This window comes from Platalea leucorodia (genome assembly GCF_965183815.1).
Source record: "Platalea leucorodia genome assembly, chromosome: 1".
In the NCBI taxonomy this organism is placed as follows: Eukaryota; Metazoa; Chordata; class Aves; order Pelecaniformes; family Threskiornithidae; genus Platalea; species Platalea leucorodia.
In genome coordinates, this window is record NC_138823.1 from 124991382 (window position 1) to 125005290 (window position 13909).

Here is a 13909-nt window from a genome sequence, read left to right on the forward strand (position 1 = left end):
TACACTACCTTTTGGTGTGCAGCTGTACCATTTCTGAATTAGAACAGTTTGCTTATATGGTGAAATTAGCATTGAGTGCTTTTTATACCATGTGTCTTGACACTCTGTATTTTTTAGTTTTTGATGATGTGCTTAAATGCTGCTTTATCTTTTGCTGCTCAGTGTGGAGTTTCCAAGCTTATGCTATAGTTTCATATATATGATGAATTGGGTTACCAGTTCACACCTGCCAGAAGGAGGAGATCCTGCTAACTGTTGCTGAGAGAAACTGCTTTTTTCACGTAGTTTAAACCAAATCAAAAGCAAAGCTGTTCTTTGATTCATCAACACACAATTAACTGTCCATCAGAGATCCATGCATCCAGTATCAGTAATACAGCAGATAAACCACAATGCGAGACACCTAAGAAATACTAGTAAGAACCTACACATTTTTAAATTGTCTTCTATTATGAATCCCCCAAAGTTCTAATCGCACCCGCACCAATATTTACTCTCCAGCCCCAGACAAGTGGGTTACAGTCTCACACCATCTTTGAGGAGCACAGGTTTCTCTGCTCGTGCTCCCTTCCTGTTGCAGATGCGCGTCCTCCAGCTTTCTTTGTACTCTATAGTCTGTTAAGTCACACACTGGTAGGGGAGCCCCCTGTGAGGTCATGTCCATACACCCGAGGTGGGAGTCCCTACTTGTTGCGCCCTGCAGTCAGTCCCTAGTTGGAGGGCAGACTCCTCACCGTCCCGCTGGGCGGCTGCTCTGCCTGGCCAAGGCAGAGATCGTCATGCACGCAGGGTGACTTCTGGCAGTGTCAAAACGAGATTTTGACTATTGTGTTTCCACTCCAGGATCTCTCCTCACTTTTACAAGCGTTCATGCTTCTTTGGTACTTCCTTTCAGGATGATTCCCCGCCCCCCCAGTCTTCTTGTAGTTCCTTTGTTGCTATTTAATCCAGCTGATGGTTGTCATCTTTCTCTTCAATGTGATCAGTTTTGGGCAAGCACCCTCTCAGACTGCTGCTTGTATTTCATTCACACATGGCATTTATGCTCACGTCCCTGTCTTAAGAGCTGTTAAGACCAGGCCACGTTGCCAGGAGCGGGCCATGGGACTACGCTCACTTCTGAATTTCCCCCTTTCTCCTGTCTGCTCATCCTTCTGTTTCAGTGGTTCTGGGACCTCAGTGGACCCCTATGTGAGCATGTTAAATTCGCTGATCTGGCAGAAATGGTGCTGTAGGCCTTCTGACACTTGCCACCTGATTGTGTTTTGCTATGCTAGCATAGGCAGGCTGTGAGGGTGAAGAGAGGAAGGTGTGACATTTCCTTGGTTTAGCTCTGTGAGGTGTCACACATGTCTTTCAGGACATGCCACAGACTTCAGCTTCGGTTTGTCCTATTTTTTTTTCTATTGCAAAGATGTAGGAGATCCGGCCTTTTACAATTGCCTTCCCTCTGCCCTCCTGCCCCGTTTTTTTTGTCTCTCTTTCCCCAAAGGGGAAGATGGTGCAGAACAAGCATCTTCAGCTAAGTGAGCCAGAAGACAGTCTCAAATACTCTTTCATTTTCTGGTTTTTTTTGTTTGTGGGTTTTTTTTTTCTTTCTCTTCCTGGATTTCCACTTACCTATTTGGTTGCATCCTTTATCTTCATTGCATTTGTTGAGAAATTGGTCTGTCAGTCTTCCTTCAGCATGCTTGTTCATGTTACTGCCTTGACCAACAACTAAAGATGCTTTCTTTTCGTCTCATCGTACTACTGTTGCAATTCCTTTCTCTTCTGATGATTCTTAAGTTACTCTGCTTGCAGCTACCTAATAGGAATAACTGCTTTCCAATCTTCTCCTATTTCCTTTTCCTATTCCTTTTCCTGTTACTTTAGGATTCAGTTATCAAAAGAAAGTATATTTACTTATTTAAGTTCCCCAAACGCTGTGCTTCACAAATCTAGGTTCTTTTTGCCCATGCATGTGTAGTGCTTTTTCGTTCTTTACCTTCACACGATCAGGATGCAGGTTTGGCCTTCCATGGTTCGTTCTTTGTTTTTCAGTATCTTGATAAATCTCATAGAAAAAGACTTACTTCTTGCTTATTATCCGTTTCTCTTCTTCTACATAAATGTTTACATGTTGAGCTTATGGTTTGGTGTACTTGAACAGCTTTATTTGAAAACATCCTATTAAATCAATATTCAATGTGTTGTGTTTTTTTTTTTTACTGATGTGTACTTCTGTCAACCTGTCTGACAGAAAGGATTCTGCAGTCCAAGTTTGCAAACCATTACAGCAGGGAGGGACACTTCTACTTGTTCAAAAAGTTATTAAAAATGTGTGGATGCAGTTGCTTTAAATCTGAGCAGTTTATGCATTTGTATCTTCAGTTAGCCCACTACATACTCAAAAATGGTGTCTTAATTCAGGGTGACATGTTTTGGTTATGTGTAGATCAGAAGGCATGCAAAATGGAAGATAAATGGCTAACTCTACCAAAATTTTGGAGAAGACTCAGAAATGTCTAGAGGCTAATGACATGTCTGGTGTGAAAAGGAGTTGCTGAAACTGTCTTCTACACTAATTTTTTAAATGATATAGTTTCAATCTCTGTTTTCTCTTATGTTGGTGTACAGTAGGACTAATTGAAGTTTAAACCATTGTGGGATGTTATACTGCATAGAATTCTAAAAACCTTACTTTGTACACAGCCATAGAAAACCATTTGTGCCAAGTTAGTCTAATTATATAGAATCTTTAGAAATAACACAATATATGTTAGGGTTGTTGGAAGGTGGTGTCGTTTGGATTTTTATCTTCATCTTTTTATTCACAATATGTATAAGTCTGCATATATTATCTATTTAATTTTATTTTTCAGGTATCATTTTATTGTTTTTAACTGTTTCAGTTACTATTCAGTTTTTAACTGGCAGATCAATCATATAGTTAAGTCAACATCTTGCCTGCTTCTAATTCTTTAAAATACATAATTTGGTCTTTTTGGTCTAATTTGTTAAACCTCCTGATCAGTCGCTTCTTTGGTTCTTCATTCCCTCCGCCCCAATAATCCTAGTTCGTGTCATGTAAGGAGGAGTCTGGTACTCTGCTTCTTTCATAGAAGGTTGGGCTAAACTCTGGTTTAAACTCTTCAGGATTTTTGAAATTACTGTGAATCGCTGTATTTTGGCACATACAGCTTAAAAGCATGTAAATTAATTTTTTTTTTCTTCCCTTCAGATGTGTGTGTTCTGAGCCTGAGAAACCTAGCAATGAAACTTTGCAGGTGTGGAGGAATATGAATAAGTCTGTGGAAAACATAGCATGGAGTAACCTTACAGTTTCTGTGAGTATCTAAAAGCTATGTATATATAGGCGTGTGTATGTATATACGTACGTATAAAAAATAAATACCCATACAGTACCAGTCTTGATGAATATTTTTCATCTGGTTTCTTTCTTGATTTGAACCTGGACTGTTTGCTTTAAAGCTGTATGTTTGAACTCTCTTATTCCTCCATAACGCTTTAAACAGTCATTGTAATGGTTTGGATGAGCGAGTCCATGGCAGTAAACATCTGCTTGAGGTAGCCGTTTTGATCCTGCTAGGCAGAACAGTCTTCTTTCTGAAGTGCAGTTGAATGGGATGTGGTGAATAAATAGGAGATTGCTTCCTTCAGTTTCCTGGAAAGGATGAAAAAATATTTTTAAGAAGATGTGAAGATGGAATCTGCAGTTAAAATGTGGTAGCAAACACGTTTCGTTAGTTTGTTAGACACTGGTATAAAACTACAACAGAATCAAACAAACTACCTAAATATTGATTGGAAGAAAATAATTATTTGGAAAATTGAAGGTTAAAAGAAAAGGGGAAGAGCTATTTGAAGGAATAGGCTTGAAAGCATTACCTTCTGAACTGGATATTTCGTAACAATATCTAATTTTGTGGGTAGGTGAAGAGGAGGAAAGTTATCATGTGGAAGTGATACTGAAGGCTTTTAGGAAGAAACGTTTTTGCTGATTGGTAGTTCCTTGGGTGGGATTCAGTTGCCTAAATGCAGCTGTTTGCAGCTGCTTTGCATAACCTGGCATCTAGTTTCCACCTACTTCTTGAATGATTTGGATCTACTATAGATTTTGTGTTGCATTTGCTAGCTGTGTGTGCCTACTTTGGCCATCTTAGGCTATCCGAAATGGCAGTAGATATCCGTGTATGGGCTTTCCTTGTGTGTGAGCCTAGACGTTCACACTGAAAGTAGAAGACGTTTTACACAGAAAAAATACTGTGAAAAACCTCAGTGCTTTACCTGAGTTTTAGCTGTAGTGTTTTCTATGTACCAACAGTGGCTCCTAGTCTACCATAGTCACCTAGGATAGCAGTTTCTCTTTAACTTATTTTTTATATTTATTTTATATTTATTATTTATTTTATATACCTTTTTATTCTATTAAGCATCTTTAGTCTTCCCAGAGAGACAGAACTGATCCAGAATTTGGTGGTGCTTATAATCAAAGTTGATTGTTAACAGGGAGAACTTTTGTCATAAGTTAAATTTTCGATAAAATAACCTGTTTAAAGACTAGGTTGTGGCAGTGCTGCTTCCAACTATTTCATTTATTGGCTTGTTGTTTCCTTGTACTCCCTGTGTCTACTTTAATTCTTTGCTTTGCGTTTAAGTGAGCCTTTTGGGTAGGGATCGCCTGACTTTTGTTTTCTTTTCTATTCAAATTCATTATTTACCATGCTTTTCTACTTTACTAGAAATTTTTTTCTTACAGTTGGGTTAATCTCATTTTGTAAGAGTGTTTTTTCCTTAACTATATCAGGACAAAACAAAGTCAAGAATAAAGAGATGGGAGAAACTGAGGACATCTTTTTATTTTTTTTCCATGTTCGTCAGCTTGAAAGTTGGATAGTCTGCTTTTCCTGGGCTTAGTCCTCAGTCTCTATGCATTCAATCTTGTGATGCTTTGAGAAATAGAACAGAAACGAGGTGAATGTAAAGAAGTTGGGCACCTCCCAGCATTTTGGCATCCTGAAATAGTCAGTGATAGATACTGTGGCTCTTCTAGAAGAGATACCACACATTTTTGGCATTTCAGGATGAGGCAGCGATGAAGGAAAGAACCCTCTTTTTGGGATTGTGAAAGTTCTCAGGTGTGTTTTATATTGAAAGGATACAAGTTAGGTTGAATGTGCTAAATGAATAAAACATAGAAATTTAAGGAGTTTTTCTCTTTGCAGGAATGTTTAGAATTTCATGGTGTGTTTCGTGGATCAGCTTGTGGCCGTCACAGACCGTATATTCCAGATGTTTTCTTCTGGTCTGTCATACTATTCTTTACAACATTTTTCCTCTCCTCTTTCCTTAAGCAATTCAAGACCAAACGCTATTTCCCAACTAAGGTAATTCTGATTAGGTACTATTGTTATCTTGTGATAAATACATTAGTATACCTTAAAGGAGTCGAATTTTTTATTTTGCTTCAGAACTTTTTATTGAGAGATTCCTGTTAAGACAGAAAAAGAAAATAAAACCAGAAAATTAGCTAATAATTCTGAAAATGAAGACATTAGAGTAAATAAATCGGCTGCTGAAAATTCAGTGCTTAGTCTCTACTTTCCCGTAGTTACAAGATGTTCTAAACATTAAAAGACCTAAGCAGTCTGTCTCCCCATATTAATGGGTATTGCCAGGTATCATTTGGAGAGATAATATTGCTGCTGTTTTCATCACCTAGCTGTACAATACAATTGATTGCTTTCCCCAAACTGCTGATATATCAAGGGTTCTGAGCGGTTCCTCAGAGGATTACTATTTCTAATAGAGGCTAATATAATGATTATCCTTGGACTGATTTACACAACTTAGTTCTGCTAGCCAAAATAAAGTGGTTAGATCTTCTCTAAACCTCAGCTCATCCCTACAATGTGTTCCTGATGTTTAATAAAGTCACCTTCGATAACCTGAATCTGTTGCAAATTATCCCCCTCCTATCTATTAAAACATCAAATGTATGAATATTGATTTTGGAACAATTCAGTGATGTTACTAAATTAAGCTACAAGAGACTAGCTGTGATGGCGCAGCCTCCCAGTAGGGTTTAGAGGACAGGAAGATGAGGGAGGAGTTATTTTAAGTAATTTGCTGCTTGCAGTAGGTCATTCTAAATGAGATAATTGCATGAACAGTTGTACAGAGTACTTCCTTCTGCAACTTCATGCTATATTGGCAGGCAGCTTAAATTTTAAAATAAAAAGAGAAAGTCTATCTAATATTCAGTGGTATAGTATAATATAAATATTCATACGGGAGAAAATTGTCTTTCTGTATACGCAAATTATAATGATGAAAAAGCAGGAGTTAACACAAGTCTTTTCTTTATAGGTGCGTTCTACCATCAGTGACTTTGCAGTATTTCTGACCATAGTTATCATGGTTTTGATTGACTATCTTGTAGGGGTACCTTCTCCGAAGCTTCATGTTCCAGAGAAATTTGAAGTAAGAAAACCTTTTAAAAAACTTAACTTTTTAAATGCTTGCAGTTTCATAGACAGTAAAACAATGGAATTGTGTAGGAACAGAAATTTATCTTTTTTACTTACAATGTAGTTGATGAAGTAATCTCCCTTTTCTGTTTTGGATGCATGTGTCATCTGACAGAAAAGACTATGATTTATATTATAATATCACTGCAAAGGAAGCTTTCTTTTGTGCAAATGTGCAAAAATGAAGGAATGGAATGGATTTGTTTTAATTTTTGCCATATAAATGTCACATTCACATGTAACAGCTGAATCAGTCTTTTGGTCAAAGCTATCGGGGGAAAAAAAATCTAAACGCGTATTTAAGAGACTGTTGATCTGTTCATTGCAGCTGTTTGTAGCAATAAAATCTGCATCTTATCAAGGTCCTTTAATTCTTATTGTTGATGTTTGTTTTTTCAGCCCACCCAAAAAGACCGAGGATGGTTCATAGATCCTCTTGGAAGCAATCCTTGGTGGACACTCTTGATAGCTGCTGTTCCTGCCTTACTCTGTACCATTCTCATTTTCATGGATCAACAAATAACAGCTGTTATTATAAACAGGAAAGAGCATAAGCTGAAGGTAAAAGTAATTTTCACAAAACTCTAATGTTGTGTAAGTCAAGTTTATTTTAAACCAGAGTCATTTTGCAAGTCTGTGAAACATTACCAACAGCTACTAAATAAATGTACATATTGACTAATAAAGGACAAATAAAATTTTGTGGACGCTCTCAAAGCGTCTAACTTTTGTAGTTATCTGTTACTTACCAGCTGAGTTATAAATATGGTATCATATAAATAGAAAGTTTATCAAATGATTTGTTCACTTAATTTTACAGAAAGGCTGTGGTTATCATCTTGATCTGCTCATGGTTGGTGTTATGTTGGGGATATGTTCTATCATGGGCTTACCGTGGTTTGTTGCTGCAACTGTCCTGTCTATAAGTCATGTTAATAGCCTGAAAGTTGAATCTGAATGCTCAGCACCAGGAGAGCAACCAAAGTTTTTGGGAATCCAGGAGCAGCGAGTGACAGGATTGATGATTTTTGTCCTGATGGGGCTGTCAGTGTTCATGACTTCTGTGTTGAAGGTAAAAGACAGTTTTTTCCAAAATATTTGTATTTTCTTTGTACTTTTTATTTTGATATTGTGGTTAAGCATTTCATAATGTTACACAGTTTTATTATGTTAAGTAAAATATGCCTGGACTCATTGTCAAATTGCCTTTTAAACAACAGGTGTTAGTTGAATAGAAATGAATGGGGCAGATGTAAGAAAATGAAACCTGAGCAAGCTGGAAATGTAAAGAGTGGTGAAGAAAGCAACCTTTGTCCATGTTACCTGATTTTCTTGCCAGCTATTTTTTAGTTTCTCAAGTCCATGTTACCTAAAATAGTTCTTCTGAAGTTTTTTATGTGAGTGCACAAATGGAGAGGGGAGTGTGATAAAGATATAAAGTTACTTGAGTGGAAGTAATATAATGTAGCGGAAGAAACAGAAACATCTGGTTTAAAAAGTGATTGTCAGAAGTGACATTGTTCACATTCTCATCTTCAGCTTATTAAACTTCCTTTGATGCTTAAAGTATTTAAAGATTATCTTATGCATCATCACGGTGTGATCGAGATTTTGCAGGTCATATTGTGGCCTGAGTTTACACTTCGTCTTTTAGCTTATATCCATAGTGCCCTTCCAAAGACTTACTGGAAGAAAACCAATCAGTTCACTTGGCTTTTTGCTCAGATTTGAGTAAAATCCATTCAGCTTCTGCTTTATTGTTTCACATTCAGTAGTTAAAAAGAGAAATGCAAAACCCTGCCTTTTTGTTGACAAAATAGCAGATATGGCATAAATTGCATAATTGCTAATACCTTTGAAGAACTTTGTAAAAGTCTGTTTAAAGACAGATCACAAGTCATTTCAGAAAAAGGTAGCTTCTAACGGCTGTTTAAGTTTAGAAAACAGGAAGAAATAAACCTATGAACACACAGCTACAGTTTAGTAATTAGAGCTACATATTACAAGTTCTTAATAGTTGACCATTTGTATGTGTTAAAGAATGTAAAAGTCTGAAAACAATAAGGCAGTAGCAGTTATTAAAAATGAGTATTCAGATTTGACAATCTCTGGTTGAAAAGGTACCAAGAGCTCAGCTGCATAATGCAAATGATCAGAATCGGAAGCAGATGAAAATAGATTTATTGTTGCTTAAAAGCAAAAGATAAAGGTGCTCATTGCTGAAGCTAGAGGTTTACCCCATGCTTTAACAGCTGATTCTTAGAAACTAATACCTTTATTTTATTTTTTTATGGAACCAAGGGTAATAGGAATAGGAATGGAATTATTACTATTTGCTCTTTATGAAATGTTTTTCTTTTTCAACATGAACGGTTGTTATTGTTCAAAAGAAGGAAGGAGAACAAAGCCTTGCATCTGTAGGTTGCTGTGCTTTTGTTCTATGTATGGATTTATACTGATTTAATGCAGTAGAAGTTAACATAAGTGTAAAAGTATTAGCATTTAAAATTATAGAGCTTATAGTGAAGACACTACCTTTTTTATATATAAATGTATATACGCACGCGTGCACACACATACATGCAGTAATGAATCCCTAAGGCATAGTTTTATTCCACACTATTTAAGTTTCAGTAAAGGCTTTTGTTCAGGCTTGATAGCAGCAGTTTTTATTAAGATTTTGAATTCTATCTTGGCTGTCCTTTACTCCGGAGTTTCATGAATGCAGGAGCAAAGAAAGCTTCACTTGCTTTGTGTAGGCTGCAGAGGTTTGATGCAACTGCCACTGAAATCAGTGGACAACTTCATTATCTTTGTAAGCTTTAAATTGATCTTCTTATTAGAGCAAAATTTAGCCCTGAATAATCAGCTGATTTTCGTAGCTCAGTAGGTATGGTGGGTTTTTTGTTTCATCTGTTCCAGAAATGCAAGATTAGTGATCAAAAGTAAAACTTCATATGGCAATTTTATGAAGTTGATAATCTCAATACAGTTCCTATCAGATAGCAACAAAAAGCAGCATACTTAGCATTAATAGAAATCTTGGTTGCAACCTAGAAAATTAAATAATGGGCAGTCAAGACTGAACTACTTTTTTAATCCGGGTGATAGCCTTGTTAGCTCTAGATTTTTTTTTTTTTTTGCTGCTCAATGATGCATATATTTTCTCTATAAATAAAGAGCCTCAGCTTTTACAGATTTCACTTAACTAAAATATAAAGTAAAAAATAACCTGGTCCATGTCTTTCACTAATATGGACTGCTATGTTATGCCATGTTGATTCCACAAGTAACTGTGTGGGTGTGTTTTCCTCTCCAGTTTATTCCAATGCCAGTTTTGTATGGTGTCTTTCTTTACATGGGAGTATCTTCATTAAAAGGCATTCAGGTAAAGTCTGATTTTAATGAGCAATTTGCTAACACTAAATGAAAAGGAAACTAACACATTACTTTATGTGAGCAATGACAAAGTTAGCCCATATTGTCTGAATAGTATGTAGGATAATTTCCTGAGTGTCATGTTCAGATATTTGTTCTTACCATGTTGTGCCTTCACTTCTCAGTTCTTTTGCATTTACTCTTTCAGTAGCGTAGCTGAGCAGCAGATTTTCTGAAATATTCTGAAGTTTTGTAGTAATAATGAGAGGTGGGAAAAAACCCAGCAAAACGGTCCCCAGCCCCACCCCCTTGAAAGTTCAGTGCCCTTCATTAGTATTTTATTTGGGCTTAACTTATGTCTCTGGAGTCCCCTAAAAATGTTTATTTCCTTCTGGAGGGGAAGAAAATAATTAATTGAAGGATGATTTTGTTTTTCAATGCAGTTTTTTGACCGTATAAAACTGTTTGGAATGCCTGCCAAGCATCAACCCGACCTGATTTATCTACGTTATGTGCCACTCTGGAAGGTCCATATCTTTACAGTTGTTCAGCTCACTTGCCTAGTTCTGTTGTGGGTGATTAAAGCCTCTGCAGCTGCTGTTGTTTTCCCTATGATGGTAAGTTATCTGTTTTACAAGTTAATAATTTTCCAAGGGTACGCGCATCATCCAGGATCCCTTCAGAATATATTTGCTGCCTTAAGAAGGAAGGGAGTGGAAAAGAAATAAAAGAACCCGTAGTGCAAGTTGTTCACTTTTGAAACACAAGGACTTATTTCATTTCCTGAAAATAAGCGATTCAGTTGTGAATAGCTACTGAAAGTGGAAATTATTTAACTTTGTGGTAAGAAAAAACTAGTACTACAAAAAAGGGCTTCAGTTAAAGATTCTGAATGTACTGAAAGTGTGTGTGCGTTTTTGTTCACTTAAATAGTTTAATATAAATGATTCCATTTCTGGTTCCCTTAAGGTTCTAGCATTAGTGTTCATTCGCAAGCTGATGGATTTATGTTTCACCAAAAGAGAGCTTAGCTGGCTTGATGATCTTATGCCAGAAAGTAAAAAGAAGAAAGAAGATGACAAAAAGAAAAAAGAGAAAGCAGTAAGTGTGAAAACAATCAAACTAAGTGTGTTGTAAATTACTAGAAAACACTCAATGAGACTTAAAAGAATTTTAAGTGGCCTGAGCGTATGACCTTATATAGCAAATATACATTTTGAAATTCTTCACTAAATTCTAGAGGAACTATTACTGGCGATTAAGTTAAGGAAAAATCACTGTTTCAATGATGCTATTATGAACTATGACTCTTATTTGTGATTAAAATTAGCAAGCAAAGTGGAAAGAAGCAGTTTTTAACACAAAATGTTGATTTCTTTGTCTTTCATCAGGTTAGAAAGTGGCTGTGGATGGGAGAGAAAAGCAGTGGAGTGGGGATCTTTTATGCTGCTTAAATTAATCACAAAACTGTTCATCATGTCAGGGACATTTGCTTGTGTGTGTTTGCAGAGCTGTAGTTAAAACCAACTGCTAGTTACCAATAATATAGTAATATGGCCTGTATAAGTTCTCCATAAAAGTCTTACCTAACTGTACACCAGCTGGGTGAATTCCTTATAAAACTTGTAACACCCTCCTTCTTCTCTCCTCCACCCCACCACCTGGATAAAACACTTATAAGAAAAAAAGGTCGTAAGCTATATCTCCTTCATTTAACTCCAGTACCTCCAGGGGAATGCCCTTTACCGCTATGAAAATTAACTGTCAGCATGAGATACTTCCTTGATTTCTGCTGCATGAGTAATTTTATAAACTTTTTACTTGGAATTTACAGGAAGCAGAGAGAATGCTTCAGTCAGGGGACAATGGAAGTGTACATCTTGCATATGGAGAAGCAAATTTGGATTTTCCTGTAAAAAACCTAAAATACAGGTATAATAAAATGTTGGTCTTTTTAAAAGTTTTTGTGTCACATGCTGTAATTTGCTTTATATCAAGTTGGTTGTCTATGAGTTGAATTATTTTTTTTTCCCAACTTTGTAACTCAGCCATGATTAGGAAGTATGGAGGTATATCTCATGGGCCTATAGTAGCATTTTTATGTTGTGTTGTTCTTTAAAACTGCATCTTAATTATAAATTTACATGACCATCTCAAACAGATCAGATGACTCAATTTCGACCAGCTGTACTCAAGGTGAAGAAGCTTCCTTGGTCAGTTTTCGTGGAATACTTGTGTGTTGCTGTGCATGAAATACTGAGTATTAAGCAACTAATAGCATCAGTTGAGTCATGTGTTTACCAGCCCCTTGGATTTTTCAGAAAAAGTCTGTGTGCAGTTCTTTGATGGTTTATTTAAGTGAGGGCTAAAGTCTATAATTTCTGTGATATAAAAAAATCTTTTTACAGGCAGCCATTTTTCCTTTAAAAAGTCATTTTCTGAAAGTAAATGTGAGGACAGGGTTACCAGTTCTTTTCCAGAAAAGGAAGTGCTGGAATTTCACCAATGGAAAGTTCCTCTAGCACTGGAAGGTGTTTTGTTTCAGTATGTATCTCCCTTGCAGGGGATATATTCATCTTAGTTGTCAGGTATTCTACAACTGTTCAACACACCCGGAAGATGTGACAGATAAATAGCTTGCCAGCTTTTTTTGCCTCTCTAGTACTAAGGGTTCCTAGGTTAGAAATTGGCTTTCCTATGGATCTAGAGTAGCGTCAGGTCTACCCTGATCTGAGTTGGGAACAGGCAGATTTTTGCATTAGACAGATCACTCCTGCTGAGTGCTATTGTCTACTCCAAGAGCAGGCTTAATCGGACTTTAGCAACTCAAATAAAAATGCTAAAGCTTTTTTAAAAAAAACATTTGAGTTGCTAATTGCTCTCACAGTAGAACTATGATTTCATCAGCTATGTGCATTTACTATATATTTCACTGTCTTGCGTCTTGTGGGGAATCCTGAGGAAAATGGCTTTCAAAGATTTCTGTGCAATTTGAAGAACTCTTACAGATACCCTGGGGTAGATTCTGAAGCGTAAGTATTGAATAGAAAAGAAAACATATCTACAGACAACACCTAAGTCTGCTGTACATATAAATGTGTGGAGGGCAAAGGGGGAAATAGGCTTTGAAAGCTTACTGTCTGTGAGGGCGAGCTTATTTTCTGCAGGACTTGGGAGGATGGTGGCAAAAAAACCTTGAAAAATGTCTAGTAAGGCTCTGCAGGAAAAAAAATTAACTTGAAGTCTGTCTAGGTAATTGGGACTTCCAGATTTTTGCTAGGTTTAAATCTCAACTGAGTTACCAGTTTCAGAATTCTATTAAAATCTGCTCTTTTGTGCTTGATTATTTCCTGGAAACAACTTAAAGTAATTCTGATTTATGAAAGCCATAGCAGAACAGTGTGATTAATTTCATTATTTCTGAGCATGCAAAATAATTTTGTGAAGTTGCAGGTAATTTAGAACTGGGATCTCTCTCAAATATTCTTAATGTCTTAGTGGAATCTATGTGAAAAACTGTTTTAAGATGCTATGTGATTAAGGCAGCGCTAGTGAGCTAAATTTTCAAATTTTTGTTGAAATAAGTTTGTAGGAGATGAACTCAACTTGTGGCTGCGTAAATATTGAAAGAAGGCACAACTGATGTAAACGATGAGTGACAATAAGTATAATGCCATTGCAAGGTATTGTATACTAACCAGAAAGTATGTTTGTTCTTTAGTGTTGATCCCTCAATTGTAAACATATCAGACGAAATGGCCAAAACTGCACAGTGGAAGGCTCTTGCCATGAGTACTGAGAATGCCAAAGTAACCAGAGCTAACCTGAGGTAGCTATAATTACTCACGCATTTTCTAACTATGGTCTTGTATTTAGCAGCTAATAGCTGTCCTTGTATTTCTTGAAATGTATCTCAAAAAGAGCATACATGGTTTGTAAATCTGCATTGACTTTTTTACTTTTGAGGAACTTGAAGTTGAACTGAATTTTTGCTCTGT

At 36.5% G+C, this 13909-nt stretch overlaps 1 protein-coding gene across 2 annotated transcripts in view; it reads left to right on the forward strand.

Moving 5' to 3' along the window:
- Positions 1-13909, forward strand: part of SLC4A7 (solute carrier family 4 member 7) — a 97616-nt gene that overhangs the window by 80085 nt on the left and 3622 nt on the right. The window contains exons 15-24 of one of the 2 annotated variants that reach the window (XM_082309167.1): positions 3224-3329; positions 5229-5390; positions 6373-6486; positions 6933-7094; positions 7354-7605; positions 9853-9921; positions 10355-10528; positions 10881-11012; positions 11746-11843; positions 13633-13740. In XM_082309167.1, coding sequence (XP_082165293.1) covers positions 3224-3329; positions 5229-5390; positions 6373-6486; positions 6933-7094; positions 7354-7605; positions 9853-9921; positions 10355-10528; positions 10881-11012; positions 11746-11843; positions 13633-13740 — 1377 coding nt within the window. The remainder of the gene's footprint in view (positions 1-3223; positions 3330-5228; positions 5391-6372; positions 6487-6932; positions 7095-7353; positions 7606-9852; positions 9922-10354; positions 10529-10880; positions 11013-11745; positions 11844-13632; positions 13741-13909) is intronic. The other variant, XM_082309168.1, reaches the window with a different exon arrangement.